The 21786-nt window shown below is 48.5% G+C and overlaps 1 protein-coding gene across 2 annotated transcripts in view; it reads left to right on the forward strand.

Annotated features, from left to right (window-relative positions):
* Nucleotides 1-19689, forward strand: part of Galnt17 (polypeptide N-acetylgalactosaminyltransferase 17) — a 422314-nt gene extending 402625 nt beyond the window's left edge. For both annotated transcript variants that reach the window (XM_075977683.1, XM_075977693.1), the window contains 2 exons: nt 13833-14000; nt 15257-19689. In XM_075977683.1, the coding sequence (XP_075833798.1) occupies nt 13833-14000; nt 15257-15385 (297 nt within the window). In that variant the 3' untranslated portion in view covers nt 15386-19689. The remainder of the gene's footprint in view (nt 1-13832; nt 14001-15256) is intronic.
* The last annotated feature ends 2097 nt before the right edge of the window (nt 19690-21786 follow it).

A 21786-nucleotide genomic window follows, 5' to 3' on the forward strand; every position in this document is an offset into this window, starting at 1 on the left:
TCAGCCATCACAAAAGGCAAGTTACAAACTGGGAAAGCGTTCATGCTCCCTTCCTGAAGACCGAGAGTCAGTGCTAAGTTGACGTATTAGTTACTTTTCTCACAGCTGTGGCCAAACCCTGACAAGAAACCATGTAAGAGCTAGAAAGCTAAAGAGAGGGTCCCTGGTGGCTTTCTGGACAGCCAGTCTGGCCAATCATTGAGTTTCAGGTTTAAAGAAACCCTATCTCAAAAGACAAGGTAGAAAATGATAGAGGAAAAAAAGCCCAATGGTGACCTCTGACCTCACACGTATGCACACACCCTCACATGCACACAAACTGCACACAGAGAAAAGACTGTTCGGTGGTAGATCATTTATCTAGCATGCTCAAAGTCCTTAGTTAGATACACTGCACCCTAAATGATACATTTTAATTAAAACATACTTTAAAGAAGGCCTAAGTAGACCCAGACATGGTGGTGCATGCCTGTAATACTAGCAGCTGGGAAAGTCAGGATCTTGAGTTTGAGGCCAGCCTGGGTGACATAGGAAGACTACCACCACAACAAAACAACAGGACCTCATGAGATGGCTCATGGTTCCTAGCAGATTTTGCTTTGTGGAGTTTGGTTGCCAGCATCCGTGTGTGTCAGCTCACAGCTCCGGCTTCAAGGGAGCTGTCACCCTCCTCTGGCATCCGTGGGAAAGTCCATTCCCATGTGCACATCCCGCGTCACCCCACAGACCAATAAATAAACATTTACAAATGAAAGAATGCATCCAGGTGGAAATGGCCATCCACATTCTCCTCCCTCCCTCATAGGAGCCGGAGGAGCCGGGCACTGCTTTTCCTTCCTTGTAGAAGGTGACTGGCGGGGTACAGTCCCAGGGCTTCTGTTGTGAAGTAACTAGACTTCATCTTTCGTCCATCCCACCTGTGAACGTGATGTCCCCGTCACCTATTTGATTGCTGAAGAGCACTAGACTTAGACTTAGAGCACTGCCATCACTAAGCCACCCTTCTCGGGTGAACTCCCCTAACAACATCGGCTGCTTCTCTGAACTGATTTTGAAAGCAGGACTAACGGTGTTTGCAGTTCCTCCTGCAAGCTCTGAGTGTGTGTTTGGCTCCGTCCTCCAGCTGCCAACCAGGCTGAGCCTCCGCTCCCCACTTGAGGTTCTCTCTTTCCTGTTCAAAGGTGTTCCTTCAGATCGAGGGGCTCCCTCTCTCCCTACCAGGCACACTGGCATCTTCCTCCACTGCTCCATAAATACCACGGGCAGGGGCTGAATCATGCTTCCAGACCCAGGCAAGTCCCAGAAGACAAGACGGGCGTTCCACGGTCATTGTTAGCTTAATTAATGGACTCTATGTTGTAATTTATTATCAAGCAGCAATTAAACAGAGATAAAACAGGCACCATGGAGGATAATTTCCTGTCTTGCAGCATGTGTTTATCAACAAGATGGAAGTAGTTCCTGGCCACTCAGAGTGCCTGCTTGCTCTGAAGTGTCTGCTACAAGCTCATTAAGACGCTCATTTTTGTCTGATTAATAATTTGCATTAGACAAAGATCCACATTGTTCTTGAGCCTAAGCTTTTTCTAAAGATTTAAAAAAAAATTATGTGCATGCCTGCGTGCATACGTGTGTTTGTGAGTGTGCCTGCCAGTGCCCTCACGGGCCAGAAGAGGCTGTCAGATCCCCTGGAGCTGGAGTTACTGGTGATTGTGAGCTGCCTGATGTGGGTGCTGGGGACCAAGTATGTGGGAGATATTTCAGATTCAAGTCATAGCAGTAGGCCATAGATCCCACCCTTATGCCAGGACCAGGCTCATGTCTAGGGTGGTCACAGGAAAACCCAACAAGAGTACTAACTGACCACGATGTTGGCTTCATTTGTACCCTCTTGGTGTGTGTGAGTGTGTGTGTGTGTGTGTGTGTGTGTGTGTGTGTGTGTGTGTGCATACATGTGAATAAATACCTGTAGAGAGCAGAGGTCAACTTTGGTATCATTCCTAAGGTGCTGTCCACCTTGCCTTTGAGACAGGCTCTCTCACTGGCCTGGAGTTCACCCAGTAGGCAAAGCTGCCTGGATGTTGAGACCTGGGGATCCTCCTATCTCCACTTCCCCAACACTAAAATTACAAGTGTGCAACATCACACCTAGATTTTAATATATATACATATATATATCTTATTTATTTATGTTGTATATGTGTGAAGGTCTGTCTGTGTATGCATCATGTGTACCCAGTCACACAGAGGTCAGAAAATGGCATTAGACCCCCGGAAGTAGAGTAACAGGTGATTGTGAGCCACTTGACATGACAGTAATAGGTTCTGGTATTGAACTCAAGTCCTCATGCCTACACAGCAGATCAACTCGGCCATCTCCCTAGCCCCTTCTCTGTTGCTTCTAGTCTAGCCAGTCCTCCTTCCCCAGTTAGAGTCTCCAATTACCCTGAGAGGCAGGTCACTGCCCCCAGGACCTCAGATCTTCAGTCTCCTAGGGCGTGCAGGTTGCTCCCTCAAATCCCTCCAGCTTAACCAGGATGTTCACAGAATTTGCCTACACACCCAAATGCATGGAAACTGAAAACATCACAGAAGGTTGTGAAGAAGCCCCACAGACAGGGCATGTCCATCCCTGGTGGGATTTTAGACTGGCTTGATCCTGTGTAGGCAACGGTAGCTGCTGGGAGATCTTGGGTACAACAGCCACGTCATATCCAGGGGATAGCATTCTGAGCTCTCCTCCCCATCCTCTGGCTCGCGTACATTCTTTCTGCCTCCTCCACTTTGGAGGGAGGGAGGGAGGGGGATAGAGCTGTCTCATCGGTGGTTTAGTCTCAGAGACACACGTTCTCAGCGTTTTGACTAATTGTGAGTCCCTCCATCCACTACTGCCCACTGTGGAAAGAGACTGGCCATTCTAAAAGCAAGTTTGCATGGAATTGGTTCCTCTTTGAGGGGTGTGCAGCTCTGCCCTGGGGCGTGAGGGGCAGGGGACGACTTTCTGGTCAGATGGAAAGAGGGGTTTACTCTGACTCCAGCTCAAGGGTACCACCCATCATGACGAGGAAGGCATGGTGGCAGAAAGGGCTGTGGGAGGTGGCAGCGGGGATGTAAGATTGTTTATTCACTTCTTGGTGGGTCTGGAAAAAAGAAGGGGAATTACCAGTCTCTCTCTCTCTCTCTCTCTCTCTCCCTCTCCCTCTTCCTCTCCTACTTGTAGGAATTGTGGGAATTTGTATACATGTGTGTATATATATATGGAGAAACCCCACCCTGTCATCATGAGGATTACAGACTTTTTACGTGGGTTCTGGGGATCAAACTCGAGTCCTCATGCTTGCATGCATGTGTACTAAGTGAACCACCTCCAAGGCCTAACTATCTTTTTATTCCCACTTTAATTCCCTCTGGGACCCCAGCCTATAGGTTGGTGCTGCCCACATGGTGGATTTTCTCTCCTCAGTTAACAACCTTCCTGGGCACACCCTTCCAGACAAACATAAAAGTTTTCCTCATTATTGCCCTTGTCATTTATTTATTTATTTATTTATTTATTTATTTATTTATTTATTTTTACTGTGTGTGTGTGCACATGCACACGCATGCCTATGCGCTCATACACAGAGTCAGAGGAAAACCTACAGGAGTCATTCTCTCTTCCACCTGGACTCCAAGAATCGACTCAAGTCCAGAGGCTTGGCAGCAAACACCTCCACTAAGTGAGCCATCTTGCCAGGCCCTTTGGCATTGCTTAATCCAACTGAGCTGACAATAGGAATCAGCCATTCTCAGGGCCAGGTCCATCATTGTCCCCTTTCCTGTCCTCTCTGTTGATGTGCCTTACTCTCTCACCCTTCTTTTCTGAGACACTCGCGTTCCTTCTCTCAGTTAATCTGTCACCGGAATGACACCTAAGAATTCTTTTTGTCCCCTAATTAAATGTAATCTGATCTTGGACTCCCTTTTCAGTGGCTTCATCTTGGAAGCGATGCATCATATAAATGCCTTGTCATGATGATGCATTGTGCCAATAAGACATTCACACCCTGGTGGAATGGCATGGCCCAGTGAGCTATTAGCTCAGGGAAGGCAGAAGCAGAAGCGAATGACAGCCAGAAGGCTGTTGCCTTTCAAATACAATCCTGTGAGTGCTGAGGGAAGGAGACAGACGTGGAGAGAATGGTGAAGCAAGCTCCCAGGGAAAGATGCTTTTGTACAGAAAGTAGCCTTAAGATGCCAGGACTATGCCTGTGCTATTTGGTAACAATAGATGTCCCTTTTGCCTGGGACATGCCCACTTTATGCTTGCTTCATTTTTTAAGATTTATTTTTTTTAATTGTGTGTGTGTGTGTGTGTGTGTGTGTGTGTGTGTGTATGAATGAGTGCAATACCTGTGGAGACCAGAAGGGGGTGCCAGATGCCCTGAAGCAGTCTGGCAGTTGTGAGTGGCCTGACATGGCTGCTGGGAACCAAACATTGCTCCTTGGGTTCTCTGTAAGAACAACCACTGAACCATATCCCCCCCACCCCCACCCCCAGACCTATTAACTTCATCTTTAAAAATGCATAACCTTATCTCGGTTTTATATAATTGCATCTTGAAAGTTTTTTTCAAATAAAATGTAGTCTTTATGGTGTGTGTGTGTGTGTGTGTGTGTGTGTGTGTGTGTGTGTGGTGTTCCTGTGTATATATGAGCATTTACGTGTTGGTGTGTTGGAGTGTGCACAGACATGCATGTGAAGGCTTGTGGAGGCCAGAGATCAGCCTTGGATGCTTTCTTCCTTATGTTTTGGGGTTTCTCACTGGCCTGGGGCTCACCAAGTAGGCTAGGCTGTCTGGCCAGGGAGCCCAAGGGATCCTCCTGTCTCTATTTCCCTAGCCCTGAGATTACAAGTGTTTACCGCCAGACCTGGCTTTTTGTACATGGATTCTGGGGATGGAATTCAGGTCCTCATGCCCACAAAGCAAGAACTCCACCAACTGAGCCATGTCCCCAGCCCTAAAATGCACTCAAGGCAGAAACCCGGAGGCAGGAACTGATGCAAAGGCCATGGAGGGGCGCTGCTTACCAGCTTGCTCCCCCTGGATTGCTTCATTTATTTTCTTATAAACCTCAGGATGAACAGCCAAATAAGGACAATTGCCACTCATCTTTTTGGTTGTTGCTATTGCTTGACTGGTTTCAATTTTTGTTTTGTTTTGTTTGAGACGGGGTCTTGCAATGCAGCCTCATATTTCGGGTGACTCCTCTTACCTTTGACTCTAAAATGGTGCCATGACCACTGAGTCCCAACCCCAATGGCTCATGGGGGATTCTAGGCAAGTACCATAACCACAGAAACACACCTCCAGTCTCCATCTTCCTTTTTCATTTGAAATAAGGCTTCACTAAAGCTAGCTGTAAAATCGTTCATCATAGCCTTGGCTCATCTTGAACTTGAACCTGCCTCAGATTCCTGAGTTGGTAAGATCCCAGGCCTGTGTCACCAAGCCCGTATCTGTGCGAGGATAATTTCCAAAGACCTTATTCATTTGAAATGGAAAGGGTTTGAGTCCGCAGCGAATCGGGATGGGTCCTAAAAAGGTTGGTGCTGGTCATTTCAGCCAATGGGTTCCCACCAGACGAGGCCATTGGAAGAGGAATGTGACCGCTACCTGTAATCCGAGCATTCAGCACACAGAGACATAGGTGCCCCAGAACAAGGTGGATAGCTCAACTCTGTTCAGTATGAAGTGGAGGACAATTGAGGAAGACTCCCAGCATTAATCCCTGGCCTCTTCATGCATGCACACACAGATGTGCCCGTAAACATGCGTACACACATGCACATGAAAAATGAAAACCAGAGACATCCAGTAGCAGTAGAGAGAGATCTGGTAGGAGGAGAGTAGGGGCAGAGGGACCTGGTGCAAAGCCAGCCCACACATGCAGCCTATAAGTGCCCAGTGGGAGGGAGTCATTGGAATCTGCTGTCCTGCAGGGCTGGTGAGGCACGTGGGACATCAGCTCTTGCACAGGGGACTTTAGGCCAGAGCAAGAAACTCAGAGTGTCCACGTGCAGCTGGGAATGCTCCAGAGCTAGGAAACACCAAACATGTGAGGCCACACTGCCATCTATGAAGACAATAGCTAAATGACGAAATAATCAAAGTGTTGGGCTGGAGAGATGGCTCAGAGGTTAAGAGCATTGCCTGCTCTTCCAAAGGTCCTGAGTTCAATTCCCAGCAACCCCATGGTGGCTCACAACCATCTGTAATGAGGTCTGGTGCCCTCTTCTGGCCAGCAGGCATACACACAGACAGAATATTGTATACATAATAAACAAATAAATAGTTAAAAAAATAATCAAAGTGTTTAGTGAAATAGAAGCAAGGCTCCCGTTCTCCAATGGTATGTATTATTGTTTTAATGCTGAACCCAAATGTAAATAGTGCCCAGTGTAGAAAGTTCCTGTCCACTGCTAGCCTGCCACTTCCACTTCAGAGCAGTTCAGGAGAGGTTCTGGAGGGACATCTCAACATTCACAAGAGTCCTTGCTGCTCTTGCAGAGGACTCAATCTCAATTCCTAGCATCCATATTGGGCAGTACACAGTTGCTTATCACTCGGGCTCCAGGGGATTCGACGCCCCCTCCTGGCCTCTATGGGCACTGCACTTCGGTGCACATATACATGCACATTACTTAAAAATAAAACGTTAGAAAAAGACCGGTGCTGGAGAAAACCATTTCTGTATTCAGGATAGACAGTCACAGTCGAAAAGAAACCATTCTTATCACATCTCAGGTGAGCACTAAGCTCACACAGTGGCTGAAAGAGCAGGTTGGAATCAACAGGACACACCCCCATCTCCTGAACAGAAGGTACACAGTCTTCATTCTTCGCTGAGCCTGGCTCTCCATGCTGACTGTGCCTGATTTTAAAGTGACGGGAGGGCCCCTTAATGGCCAAGGCTTTGCGAGCCACGTTTTTATCGGCCATTTAATGGATTTTTCAATGCGTTCCAGAGCCATTTCGCAATTATTGTCAGATTTTTGTTTATCTGGCTGTAACCTGAATATTTCAGCTCTCCCTCAAGGCTGCTAAATCTGGGTTAATAGTTGTGAGTCTCTCTTAGATCATCTCAACTAGAAAATGCTTTTCCCCTCTAAATGAGAATTAATTGTATTTGATGGTGGAGGTTTTGGTTTTTCTCATGCATTAGGGTTGTGGATAATGGTGTTCATTTCTTCTCCTGGGCCCAGCAGGCAAATCTAGAGTGATCCTACCCCATTCAAAGGTATTTAGCCAGCATTGGCTCTTTGTACATACTTTTCTTGGTGCTCATGGTATTAAAAAATGGGAGGGATGTTGTTAGCTTAAAAACTACCAGGGCTGGGGAGATGACCTCATCACTGAAGTGCTTGGCACACAAGGACGAGCACCTGAGTTCAACCCCCAGCACCCACACCAAAGAACCAGGTGTGGTGGTTCATGGTTTTAATTTCAGCACTGGCGAGATGGATGCAGGGAGAGCCGTGGTGTTCATTGGCCAGTCATTCTTGCCTATTCCGTGAGTTCTGGGAAAGTGAGAATCCAATCTCGGAAAGTAAGGTGCATGGCACCTGAGGGATGACACCCCAGGCTGACCTCTGACCGCCACACGTACGTGCACACATGTGCATGTGCATCTGCACACAAATGCGTGCACCCGCATGAACACATGCACACGGAGACAATATGGTTATACCTGTGGCTAGAGTAGAAACATGAACTGGTCGAGAACGGCTCACGGTCTGCATAGTGGGGCCAGGGGGTCGAGAGCAGAGAGACTGGGAGAAGGTGAGTGAGGCAGATTTCGACGAACCGGAAGAGACCGTCTAAAACAAATGGAAACAGGGCCCAGGTTGTGGGGCAGGAGACTGCAGGGCAATGGTATCCCCTGCAGGTATGGAAGAGATGCCATCTAACAGAGTCATGAGATGACGATGAAGCTGACGGAGACCCGGGCATATTTGGGATGTGAGTCCGTGTGGATCTGCTCAGTGGGCCTGACCATACCCTTCAGAAAGCAGTCCTTAAGGAAACATGCAGAACCCATTGTTCGGTGTGGCCATGAAATCCCAGAGGCCTGACTGTGCTCAGAGAAGCTGTCTAGACAGCAGCTGTGCTCGAATGGTAAAAATCCTGGCAGTGGAATGTAGAAAAAGAACAGCAACAAAGAGCAAGGGCTGCCGAGATGGTTCAGCAGGTGACGGTGGTTACACCAAACCCAACAACCTGGGTTCCATCCCCATGACCCACATGGTGGAAGGAGAGAACTGATACCTGCATGCTGTCCTCTGACTTCTTCTAGTCACTCCTGTCCACTCAAGATTAAATACAATGCTAAATTAATAAATACATAAATAAGAATAATACTAGCTGCCGCAGCATTAAAAAAAAAAGACAAAATGCTTGAGAATAAATCCAACCAAAGACACACAAGACTTATCCACTGAAAAATATAAAACATCATAGAACGGCATTACAGCCCCAGGAGGAAAGATCTAGAAGCATGGAGTAGAAGAACAAACACTATTAAAGTGGATCCCCTCCTCCAAGACAGTGCCCAGGTGCAATGCAATCCTGCCAGAATTCTACCTACCTTATTTTTTCCGAGAAATTGAAAATGCAATTCTAAAATTGATTTGAAAACATAGGAGGCGCAGCATAGACAAAACAGTGTTGATTGCAAGGAATTAAATTTAAAACATGCACTCCAGTTCTGAACTCACTCCAGAGCTGTGGCAATCCACGCTGTGAGGGCCAGAGAAGTGGGCCAGAGGTGAGAGGGCTTTCTGTACAAACGTGGAGACAGGAGGTCAGGCTCCCAGAACCGCAGAAAAATGCCAAGTCGACATGGTGATCCATTTGTAACTCCAGCCTCAGAAGGCAGAGACAAGCAGATCCTCAAAGCAGGCAAGCTCGCGAGAGTAGCCACATCCGTTTTGACTAACAGACCCTGCCTCAATGATTAAGACAAAATGCAATCAAGACAGATGCCTAATGTCAACATCAGTCCCTCACATGTATATACCTTCAAACATACCCTATAAATGCAAAAACATTCATGCATACGCACATAACACACACATATGAACACACACACACATACACACAGAGGCGGCTATAATGGAAGAAAGACCCAGAGATCAATGGAATGGCATTGAAAGCCCCTAAGTAAATCCTTACATTCACAGGCAACTGATTTGTGACAAGGGTGACATGAGAGTCTTTTCAACAAATGGCACCGAGACAACTAGACACACACATGAGAAAGAGCGGATTTGGACGCTTCCCTTAGATCATCTGGAAAAAGAGCTCAAAATGGATCAAAGGCCTAACTAAATATAAGAGCAAAAATGATGAAAGCCATAGAAAACACAGGGAGGGATAAATGCTCCTGACCTTGGCATTGTCGATGGTTTCTTAGATACATCAAAAGTGCAAACAAACAGAGAGAACAAACATTATTACCAAAATTAAAGACACCCTGCTTCAAAGGACACTTGTCAATACAGTGAGAAACTCACAGGACGGAGGGAAGTGTTCAGTGTTCCGTCATCTGAAAAAGCTCGAGTGTCCAGATGAGTGAGGAATTTTTGCATCTCATGGAAGAAAAGGAAAGAAGACAGGAGAGGAGAGCGGGAGGGAAGGAGGAAGAGAAAAAGGAAAGGAAAGGAAAGGAAAGGAAAGGAAAGGAAAGGAAAGGAAAGGAAAGGAAAGGAAAGGAAAGGAAAGGCAAGGCCTGTGGGATGGCTCTGCGAGGGAAGACGCGTGCTTTCAAGTCTGGCTAATTGTATTCAATCCCAGGACTCACGTGTTGGAGTAGAAAACCTGTTTGTCCTTTGACCTCTGCTCACCCATGCACATGTGTGCATGCACACATGCACATACACATGCACACATGCACATACACATGCACACATGCACATACACATGCACATACACATGCACACATGCACATACACATGCACACACACATGCACACATGCACACACACATGCACATACACATGCACATACACATGCACATATGCACATACACATACACATGCACACATGCACATACACATGCACATACACATGCACACATGCACACATGCACATACACATACACATGCACACATGCACATACACATGCACACATGCACATACACATGCACACATGCACATACACGTGCACATACATATGCACACATGCATATACACATGCACACGAAGAAGCACAACTCAGACAACTCATTTTTAAAGCAGACAGAGGTCCTCAGTGGGCATTTTCCCGAAGAATATATGAAACAGCCAATATGATGTTTAACCCTGTAAATTAGCAGAGAAATGCAAATAAAAACCACAACGGCCAATTCTCGCTCTCTAGGATGGCTAAAATAAAAATCAAAGCAGGCAGTCACAAGATGGGGTCAGTATGTGGGAAATGTGTACCCCAGCTTGTTAAATGGGAGTGTAAAGTGGTGTCGTTGCTTTGGGAGACAATTAGACAGTGATTGAGATTCCACAGAGAGTTGCCATATGACCTCAAATGAGCAATTCCAACTACCGCTATACACCTGAGAAAAGGGAACATCTGTGGCCTGTGTCTTACTGGGGAGATGTGAGCAGACTCTACCCACCCCAGATAGGGGTTACAAGAAACCAAAGAAACTCTCGGTGAGCCAGTGAACCTTTGGGGGTGACTGCAGAGTTGCCGATGAGTGGGTACTGCCAGCAAGACACCCACCCACCTGTTTGTGTGATGGCTCATGAAGTCACCGAGTCCAACAAACAGGCAGCTCAGCTGGTTACAGGCTTTCTTCTCCATTGTCTGTTACTGTTCGTATCATCTCCCTGTCCCGCTTTGGAGTCTCCTGAGTTTCGGGAGCTTTCTGGAATTTCTATTTTGTTTCTTTCCTGAGTTTTAAGATGCTTCCTTGGGAGGAAGGGATGTTTTCAGTTTAGAGAGAATTAGTACACCACATGTAAAGACCACACACACACACACACACACACACACACACACACACACACACACACAATGACATTCCATGCCAGTGAGAGTCATAATGCCCAGAGAGGAAACAACCCAAATGCCATTGAGTGGTAAGTGAAGGCAAAAGACTGCGGTTTAATCACATCTGAGAAGGAGGGACCAGGGTGCCCGGATCCATGCGCACCCAAAGAGTTGTGGCCGGAACAATGAAAAGATTCAAGGAGGAAGAGAGAACCACACAGGGGGCTTGGCTTGGGAACGTGAAGCCGGAACATTCTGGAGGAAAGCCAAGGAGTATTCTGTCCAAGCACAGAAATATCTGAAGCGATGTCTTAAAGGCGGGGAACCACAGCATGAGGAATGTGGGTTAGAAGCCACAGCAGTAGGCAGTCTACACCAAGATAGCGCCCAACCTAGGCCTGAGACAAAGCAGACTTTGACAGCGGGTCCTGGGTCCTCTACTCTCCTACCTTGCAACAGAAAAGTAGACAAAAAGTGGGTCTGATGACATCGCTTCCTTTTCTCATCTCTGCTACAAAAATACCATCCACAAACGCGGTAGTAGATGGATTCGTTTTGACTCATGGTTTCAGAGGGTCTTAGGGCATCACCATGGGAGAAGCATGGTGGGGCAACTCACATCCTGGCAGATGGCACACGTAGAAACCGTCTACGTCATGACTGACCATAACCCAGCGTGAGGTAGCAAGCAGTCAGGGATAACAAATCTGCAAAGATGTGCCCTGGTGACCCACTTCCTTCCTCTGGCAATGCCCCTACCCCCTAAATGTTTGACAAGCTCCGAAAATGGTGTCACGAATGGGAGACCAAAGCATGAACCCCTGAGTCCATTTCAATCAAATCCGTAACATCTACCATCTTTCAGGCCATGAAAGCATTCTGGGTAATGGCCCACGAAACCAGCAGAACCTCTGTATATAGATGTGAAAATCCCACCAAGAGCTTATCTGAACTTAACTGTCTGCTTGGCACAGCCTAGAGTCGCCTGAAAAGGGAGTCTCATTTGGGCGGGGGGGGGGGGTTTGCACATATTTTATTGGCTTGTGGGTGTGTCTGTGGGAGACTGCTAATGGATGCAGGAGGGCCCAGCCCACTGTGGGCGGCTCCATTCCCTCGGCAGGTGGCCCTGAACTGAGCACAGACCTATGAGCCGTCCAGAAAGCAGCATTCTTCCGTGGTTTCTGCTTCAAGTTCTTGCTTGAGTTTTTGCCTTACTCCCCTCAGAGATGAACTGTAACCTGGAAGTATAAGATGAAATAAACTGTCTTCCCCGTGTTGTTTTCCCCCCTCTTCTTTCTTTTTTGGTTTTGTTTGTTTTTTCAAGACAGGATTTCTCTGTGTAACATCTTGACTGTCCTGGAACTTGCTTTATAGACCAGGCTGGCCTCGAACTCACTGCGATCCACCTGCCTCTGCCTCCTGATTAAAGAGGATGTACCACCACAGCCCGGCTCCTTAAGTGGCTTTTGGTCAGATTTTTTTTTCCCCCGCGACAGCAGAAAGGAAACTAGAACACGGCCCCCTTGCCTGCCCTCTCTGGGGCCAGCATGGCTTGGACTAGTATCTGATTTTCACTGGTTGTAGTACAGTGGGTCTGTCTGTCATTCCCTAGCAGTCCTCAGAAGGGAACCTCTCACTCCGAGCCGCATTAAGCGCTGCTCTTTAAACATCTGGGTCACAGATATGCTCAGTTAATTAATGTTCTTAGCGCTGCTCATTTGCCTGCTGGATAATAGATTGATTCATAATTTCAATAAGCAGCTGTGTATATCTTTCCCTGGAACATAAAGGCGGCCTGCTGTCATTCATCAATTTGCATTTGGGTGAATTGAAACCTACTAGGGGCAATGTTGTTTGGGGAGGGGAGGGGAGGGCTTCTGAGTTTCCCACCACTTTGCCACGAACAATTACTCTGATTTGGAACTAATTTGCGTGTAGAGCACACATTCATAGCATCTCTCTCAAGGACACTTAATAAGCTCGCTATTGCCTGTGCGAGGGGAGCAGCAAGGCTCCCATTGGGGATCAGAGCCAAGGGTTTCTGAGTAGCATTCACCGAGAAATGAGAACCCCTCCGGGAAATCTCAGCACCTGAGAAGAGTCGCTCCCGCTTCTGCGCACAGTTCTCATGTCTGGTCCCTTCGCTCACTGCTGTGACAAAAACACCTGACCACAAAACATAAGGAAGAAAGGGCTAATTGGGGCCCCCAGCCTAAGGGACAGTCATGCTGGCAATGGTGTGATAACAACGGGTCACATGGAATCAGGAGTCAGGAAGCAGAGGAAGATTGGATGCAGGGGCTCGGCTCACTTTCTCCTTTTTCTTCAGCTCAGGATCCCGATCTTAGAATGGTGCCACTCACATTTAAGGTGGGCCTTCCCACCTCAGTTCACTCCCAGAGAAACCTTTACGGGCATGCGCAGAGGTTTGGGTTCTGGATGATTCTAGATCCTGTCAACTTGCCGTTCGATATTACCCACTGTCTCTCCTACTATCGTCTTGGCTGATTCCTAAGCAGAAACTCCCAGGCTCTATAGAAGGTTCAGGGGTTTTCCAGAAGTCTAAATAGTCACTTCTGCTGAGCTATAGGGCCAGGGAGGGAGGAGTTGTTGTGATGTGGTGTATCAGTGTCTGGGCGCAGCTAGCTCATGGTTCTCCTAGAGCAGGCTGTCCTGTGTGTTAGGCATTCTGGAACAACTGTGGAATGGGCAGAGAGTTGAGGTAAAGCTGGGGACCTGAGCTATGGTGCCTCTTAGGGCCTCACCCTTTCCCTCTCTCTTGCCACTCTCCCTCCTTCACAGCTTGCCCGCTACACCAAGGAAGGCTTCCTGCACTTGGGTGCTCTGGGGACCACCACGCTCCTGCCTGACACCCGCTGCCTGGTGGACAACTCCAAGAGCCGGCTGCCACAGCTCCTGGACTGTGACAAGGTCAAGAGCAGCTTGTACAAGCGGTGGAACTTCATTCAGGTGAGCTCTCTGGGGGCAGGGCTGAGGGAGGAGCAAGATCCTACCAACCACAGGGGAGGGGGTAATGGTGCTATGTCCCCAAGGCTCCCCACACCATGCCACTGGGGAGTCAGCTCTGCCAGTCCTGGGCCAAGCTCACAGACTCGTTTCCAGGACCACTGGAGGAAGGGTTTCTGTGAGAAGTAGCCTGTCTGATTCCATTGTCAGTGTTGGGGCTGCTTTGGGTAAACCCATAGAGAGGATTCCTGAATGCTGCTATGCACTCTCAAGCAGGGTTGAGAAAGTCAGCTCTCAGATAGCTTTGGAAATTTCTGTGTATGTACACACACTCATGTATGCAAGTATGCATACATATACATACTTATAGAGGTCAGAGGGGAACCTTCAGCTACCTACTACCTTGATATTTTTAAGATTTTATTTTATTTTCAATTATGTGTGTGCGCACATGAGTGCCCTGTTCATAGAGGCCACAAGGAGGCGCCAGATCCTCTGGAGCAGAAGTTACTACAAATGGTGGGAGCTGCCCATAGGGTGGGCTGGGAACTGAACTTGGATCCTCTGGAAGAGCAGCAAGTGCTGTTAAGAGCCTTTTCTCCAGCCCCTCCAACCCCGACCCTAGTGGGTTTTGTTTTGTATTTGTTTTTGAGACAGCGCTCTGACCTGCTTGGAACTTGCCAAGTAGGCGAGCCTTGCTAGCCAGTGAGCTCCAGGGATCTTCCTGCTTCAGCCTCCCCAGAACTAAGATTACAGATACACATCGCTATGCATAGCTTTTTAATGTAGGTTTTGAAAATCAAACTCAGGCCTGCATGCCTGCATGGCAAACATGTGCACGTGCATACACACAGGTACACACACACACACACACGTGCGCGCACGCGCACACACACACAGCTGCCAGAAGACAATCTGAAGGAGTTAGCTCTTCTCTTCCAAGATGGACTTCCAGTCATCAGGCATGGCAAGCTCTCTCCCCATCCTGACCTCAGGAAATCTCTATCCTGCCTCAGTCACCACCAGTTTCCCCCACCTGGTTCAGCCACTCGAACACAGTGGCTCCCATGTTCCCTTCTACTGTGGGAGAATGTGGGTGGAATTTGTTCCCTGACAAGAAGTCCCAAATACAGGTGCTATGATGGTAAAAGCTCTGTCTGACACTCTCTCTCTCTCTCTCTCTCTCTCTCTCTCTCTCTCTCTCTCTCTCTCTCTCTCTCTCTCTCCCCGCTTGTTTTTTTTCTTTTCTTTCCTCCCAGAATGGAGCCATAATGAATAAGGGCACCGGGCGCTGCCTGGAGGTGGAGAACCGGGGCTTGGCCGGCATTGACCTCATCCTCCGAAGCTGTACGGGACAGAGGTGGACAATCAAGAACTCCATCAAGTAGATGGAAGGGACGAGGGCATATGGAGCCCAGAGCCAGGATGGGGCCTGGCGATCCTCAGAACCAGCCACATGGTGGAGAGACAGCAGGCGCCCAGAGAGTGCTCAGCGGACCTCCCAGGGCTCCTTCAGGACAGCCCTGGATAAAGATGCTAAGTCCCTCTCAGGCATTCAGCCTGTACACTTCAAAGATCTCCCTTCACTCTTGTCTGGGAGACCAGGAGCTGCATCTGCTGCATACCAAGGGGCGAGACTGCTCTTCTCTCTCTGCCATATCATCTCCCACCCAGCGCCAGCAGCTGGGTCTGGCAGGGTCTCTCTCTCTCTCTCTCTCTCTCTCTCTCTCTCTCTCTCTCTCTCTCTCTCTCTCTCTCTCCCCCTCCCTCTCCCTCATCTCATTCTTTGCTGCAGCTGCTTGTGAAACTCACCCTGGCCCTCCAAGAAATGAGGGGTGGGCATTGGGGCTTTAAACACATCCTAGCTCCCTCTTGGAGAAGGAGGAGGCAATGAGACCCTGAGACTTCATTTCTGCTGAGGACACTTTGGCCCAGATACCCGGTTGTATGCCAAGGCAGCCACTACCCAGACCATCCCAGCAAGGTGGATTTGGGACAAGCATTCTGGACTTCTCTGGGTTCCTCATGAGGCTCCCTGTCTCCGTCACCTGGAGTCCCAAATATGAACAGCACCTGCCTGCGTCTAGAAGGAGCCAAATCGACTAAGCATGCAAGATGTTCCCAGTACCTAGTCAGTACAGCCAAGGCCAAGGTGTCCTGATTTCAGGGAGCAGCAAGGGTCCTCCGTGCAGGACAGAAGGGCTGAAGAGTCAGCCTAGCAAAGGGCACAGGACCCTCTGCGATGCTTAGCCCTCAGCTCATATCACCCCATGCTCTGCTGGCTGATGGGGGACAGAAGCAGCAGTCTCCTCTTGTAAGAGTGATGGCTGCTTTCCGATTGCCCTCTGGTTAGGGTGCACTTATAAATCAGAGTTAATATATGGATGTGTCTGCATGCGCGGGAAAGCGAGAGTGCGTGCCTGCCTGGGCGATGCGTGTGACTGGGTGCCGTGTTGGTGTGCCTGAGCGCGTGAGTGTGCTAGCGCAGAAGTAGCAGTGTGGTCTTGGGCTTGTGGCTTCATTGCTGACTGGATGGGGATGAGGATGCCTAGATGTACGGGGTGGGTGGTCCCATGTCCCTGGATCACTGGCCCAGAGGACGTGGCTGGGTTTTGCCTGCTAGGGTACCCCTTCTCTGAATCCCCACCCCCATCCACTCCTGCCCTTGGCCAACTCCTGCCCAGAGCCAAATCCTGTAGGTGCCCAGTATGGGATCCAGTGTCTCATTTGGTGGTATCTCTGTTGGGGATCATTCCTCAACCCATCTCCCCTCCTTGTGAAATAAATGTGTTAGCAATCCCACAATGCATACGTCAGCCTCCCCTGCCTTTTGGTTTTCATGTTGGTGTTTGCTTTTGTTATTATTTTGCAATTGTGGATCACATCCAACTCAAGCACTCCACCCTCAAACTACATATCCCCAACACTTAGGCTTCATTCTTTCCATACCCAGTGACTGCAGGAGAATTTCTGAGACATAGGGTGTTTCTTTGGCTTAGAGGCAGTTAAGTTTGGTTTAAGACAAAGCCCTGCTCTATAGACCAGGGTTAACATCCTCTGACAAAAAGTACATTCGGGAAGGAAATGCATAAGTGGCTCACAATTCCAGGTTACAATCCGTCATTGCAGGGCAATCAAAGCAGGAATCTGCAGCAGCTAGTCGCCTTTATGCCCAGTCAAAATCAGAGAGAAAGGAACGTAGGTGTGTTAACTTGTGCTAAACACAGTTTCTCCACTGTCATATAGTTCAGGACCCCCTGCCTAGGGAATGATGCTGCCCACAGTGGGCTGGGTCTTCCCACATCAATTAACTTGAGACAGTCCTCACAGACCTTCCCATCGTGCAATGCAGTATAGACAATCCCTACTGAGATTGTCTTCCCAGTGTCAAGTTGACAACTGAAGCTGGTCACGTCTGGGTTTGGTCTTACTAAAGATAAACAAACAAACAAACATCCTCACATCTAGGTTTGAGACAAAGCCTGCCTACTCATCCAACATCTATTCAAACCTGCATAGAACTTGACTTTTAACCCTGGCTCACCCCCACCCCCTTTGCTGACCTCAGGTTATGAGGTCAAGTTGTTCTGGCACTGCAGACCTGGCCTGGCCACCTCACCTTCCCCTTCTATTGCCTCCAGCAACTTCCACCGTCCTTGGTGCACAGAGCGCCTACCAGGCATTCATAAAGAAGCTGAATCCCACAAGATGCCTTGTTGTGGTAATGGTGGGCCCTGTGTCATGACTCTTTTATAGGAAGAAACCAGGAAGGACTGTCTTCGTTAATGTAGAGAGACAGAGAGAGGGAGAGGGAGAAGGAAAGGGAGAGAGAGATGGATGTAGCAGTTACCATATTCCTAGTGTGTTCTTTGAGAACTGGGCTCTGACTGTAGACTCATGGAAAATGTTTATCTTCAGCTGTCACCTTAAGTACCCTTGTCTCAGGGTAACTGAAGGGCAAACAGCTTGAGAACTTTGGGTTTGGGGAGCGATGGAGAAGGGGAGAAGACAGTGGCAGGCCAGAGACCATGCAAGCTTCACTGGACTACTGTACAAAACCTCCTGAGGCAGCATCCGTGTGGGGAAGAACGGCTGGTGTCCTGGAACTTCAGTGCCGTGAAGCATGGGGCAGGGTTGCCGTGTGGTGGTGAATGCTGGGCTTGGTCTCCTGGGAGGTGAATCTCCTATGGGCATCAGCACCCAGGCTTTAAATCTGAGCAGTGGTCTTTGGTCCCAGGGTCCAGGAGCCAGGATGGCAATTTTCATAAGCACTATGTCATCAACTTCCTCCCAAAGCCTGGGGTCAGCAGCCAGGTCATCCTGTGGTTCTGCCCAATGACACAGGTTGCAAGCGGCTGGAGGTCAAGGGAGAAAAGAGGAATTGGTGAAGCCGGAAAAGGGGGGAGAGAACAGAAAGATCGGCTGAAGTGGATTTGAATGGGAAATGTCCCCCAGAGGGTCATTGGTTTGAACACTTGGTCCACAGAAGGTTCTTAAACCTCAGGAACTAAGACCTTGTCAAAGGATATGAGCCACTGGGGACAGGCTTTGAGAGCTTTTGTTCTCACTGGTGTGTGTGACTGTGCAGAGGTCAGAGGACAGTCTGAGTGTTAGACCTGACCTTCTACCATGCTTGAGGCAGTGCCTCTTGCTGTTCATATGCCAGAATACCTGGCATGTGAACTTGTGGGAACTCTTTTGCCTCTTCTTCCCGGCTTACTATAGAGTGCTGGGATTACACACATGTGTTACCACAACCAGTTTTGCATGGCTTTTGGGGAACCCTGTACTGCATTAGCTATCTCCCCAGCCCTGTGATCCCGCCCTCCTGACTGAGCTTCTTCTCTGTGTATACCAGGCTGGCCTTGAACTCAGACCCTCCTGCCTCAGCCTCCCAAAGGCTGGGATTTAAGGCGCATGCCACCACACCCAGCTAGCCCAGCCTCTCTTCTGGTACAGACCTCCCTTCAACACTCTGCTTCTAGACTGTGGATACAATATGCCCAGACCGCTCACAATCCTGCAGCCATCCCTTTTCTACCATAATGGACTATACCCCTTCTCAAACCATGAGCCAACATTGCTTTTAATCAGGTGCTTTGTTGTAAAAAGGGAAAGTTGAGTGAATCTTTGATCCCAAGTCCTTTGGGAGTGTGGGAATATCCCAGTGACGCCATTTTGCCCAATAACAGCAGAGCAGCAAGCTCCAAGCACTCAGCTCAAAGAGAGCATGTGGTCTTCCACCAAAAACTTGTGCGTGGCATAGTCAGAGACACAGCATATTGGTTTCTTACTGTCACCCCATCTTGGCCTCAGAGGTGGCTATGGCAGGGGGTGTTGGACTCTAAATCCCTTTCACTGTCCCCTTCTTTCTTCCCACACTGACCACACACACACACACACACACACACACACACCACACACACACAGACCTGTTTTCTTTTCTCCAACTGATCCCTTAATCTCATAAATAGTACTTCTGAGAAAAGCCCAAGCTGTCAAAGCCTGTGCCTTTGAATCTGTGTGTTATGTAGCAAATATCTTCATTATGGCTGTGCTTAACTCTGGGGCCTAGAAAAGGGACAACATGAAGCTGGGCATGGTGACATAGATCTGTAACCCCAGCATTCAGGAGGCTGAGCCAGGAGGTAAGCTGTGAGTTTGAGGCCAGATATATTGTTAGTGCTAGGTCAGCGGGGAGACCAAGTTTCAAAGGCCATAGAGGAGAAACAATAAAAGGGAGGGAGGGAGGGAAAAAGGGAAGGAGGATGAGAGATGGAAAGAGAAGGGAAGAGAGAGAAGAAAGAGGAGAGGAAGAGGGAGAGGGGAGGGGAGAGGAGAGGAGAGGAGAGGGAGAGGGAGAAGAGAGGGGAGGAAGGGGAGGAGAGGGGAGGGAAGAGGAGGGGAGTCAATGCCATTTGACAAGTGTATTTAATCTCTTCTCCTGTGAGGGAGAGGAAAGGGGAGGGGAAAAGAGGGAGAGGAAAAGGGAGGGGAAAAGAGGAAGAGGAAAAGGGAAGGGAGGAGAGGGAGAGGAGAGGGGAGGGGAGGGGAGGGGAGGGGAGGGGAGGGGAGGGGAGGGGAGGAAAGGGAGAGGAGAAGTAGAAAAGGCAGACGCAGCAGCGTGGAAACTGGCGGTCATCTTGCCATCTACTGTGATTTCTAAGCCCACTTCGTTCACCTGCTACATTTCCCGCTATACTTGAAAAAAATCCTGTTTTACAAAGTGAGCCCCACAAGACCAGGCCACGCTGCTGAGACTGTGCAAGCACCCGCTGTCCCCAGTTTCTACGCCATGCACCTTTCTTGAGCTAAATGATAGCTGGCTGGGGCCAGGGCTGTTGGAGCCTGCTGAGGTAGCCAGGTGCCCAGAGCCTGCTCAGGGCCAGCCTCCCGTTCTGATCTGGGCTCCAAATCACCAGCTCCCAATCCTCTGGCTTCTCCTCTCCTCGTTTGAAAACTGCCTTTTCATTGATCATGTAAGTTTTCTAGATCTGAGTTAGGGGCCGACGGGAAATTTTTCATTCTGTAACACCACTTCAATGCCATTTGACAAGTGTATTTAATCACTTCTCCTGTGGGGGAGCTTTGTGCAATTTCTTCTAGAAATTAAAGCCGGGCAGTGTTGGTGCACGCCATTAGTCCCAGTACTTGGGAGGCAGAGGCAGATGAAGATAGCTTGCTCTACAGAGAAAGTTCCAGGGGCAGGCTGGGCTACACAGAGAAACCTTGTTTTGAACAACAACAAAGAAAGCTAAAAAAGACATGTACAAAACACACACACACAGAGAGAGACAGAGAGACAGACAGACAGAGAGAGAGAGAGAGAGAGAGAGAGAGAGAGAGAGAAAGAGAAAGAGAGAGAGAGACGTTAACTGATAAAATGTTTAAGGGACTGGAGAGATGGTTCAGCGATTAAGACAACTTGCTGCTCTTACAGAGGTTTCAATTCGCAGTACCCACGTGGCAGCTCACAACCACCCATAACTCTAGTTCTAGGGGATCCAAAACTGTCCCCAGCCTCTGTGGTGTTGTATGTATACAGTGCACAGACATATCTGCAGGCAAAACATTCACATATATAAAATAAAAATTGTTAAACGTTTAAGATAAACCCCTGTATGTGTGTGCATGCATTGGTGTGTGGGTATGAGCATGTGACTACAGGTGCTTGCAACAGCCAGAGGCATCAGGATCCCTGGAACCGGTTGATGCAGGTGGTTGTGAGTCATCCAATGTGGGCGCTGGGAACCAAGCTCAGGTCCTGTGCCAGAGTACCAAACTCCCTTAACCATGGAACCATCCCTTTAGACCCTATTATTTTAAATACAAACCTAGGCATACCTGGGCATGATGGTGCCCACCTTTAAACCCAGCACTCAGAGGTAGAAGAAGATGAATCTCTGTAAGTTTGAGTCAGACTGGTCTACATAGTTAAGTTCCAGACCAGCCAAACATACATAGTCAAGCATCATCTCAGCAAAACAAACAGAAATCAGCACACATAGTAATTTGTTCTTGTAATTCCGCACTGGGAAAGAGAGAAAAGGTTCCCTGGGGCTTGTTGGCTGCCAATCTGGCCTTTTCAACAAGTACCAGGTCAATGAGAGTACTGCCTCAAAACCATAGTGGACAATACCTGAGGAACTACAGCAAGGGTTAATCTGTGTGCCACTTACACATGCATTAATATGTGGACATATATGCACCTGCCTACACACACACACACACAAATTTGTGTACTCTTAATTAAAAGTGAAAGAAAGAGCAGAAAGAGGGAAGGGGAAAA

The sequence above is a fragment of the Microtus pennsylvanicus genome, chromosome 1, assembly GCF_037038515.1.
Source record: "Microtus pennsylvanicus isolate mMicPen1 chromosome 1, mMicPen1.hap1, whole genome shotgun sequence".
NCBI lineage: Eukaryota > Metazoa > Chordata > Mammalia > Rodentia > Cricetidae > Microtus > Microtus pennsylvanicus.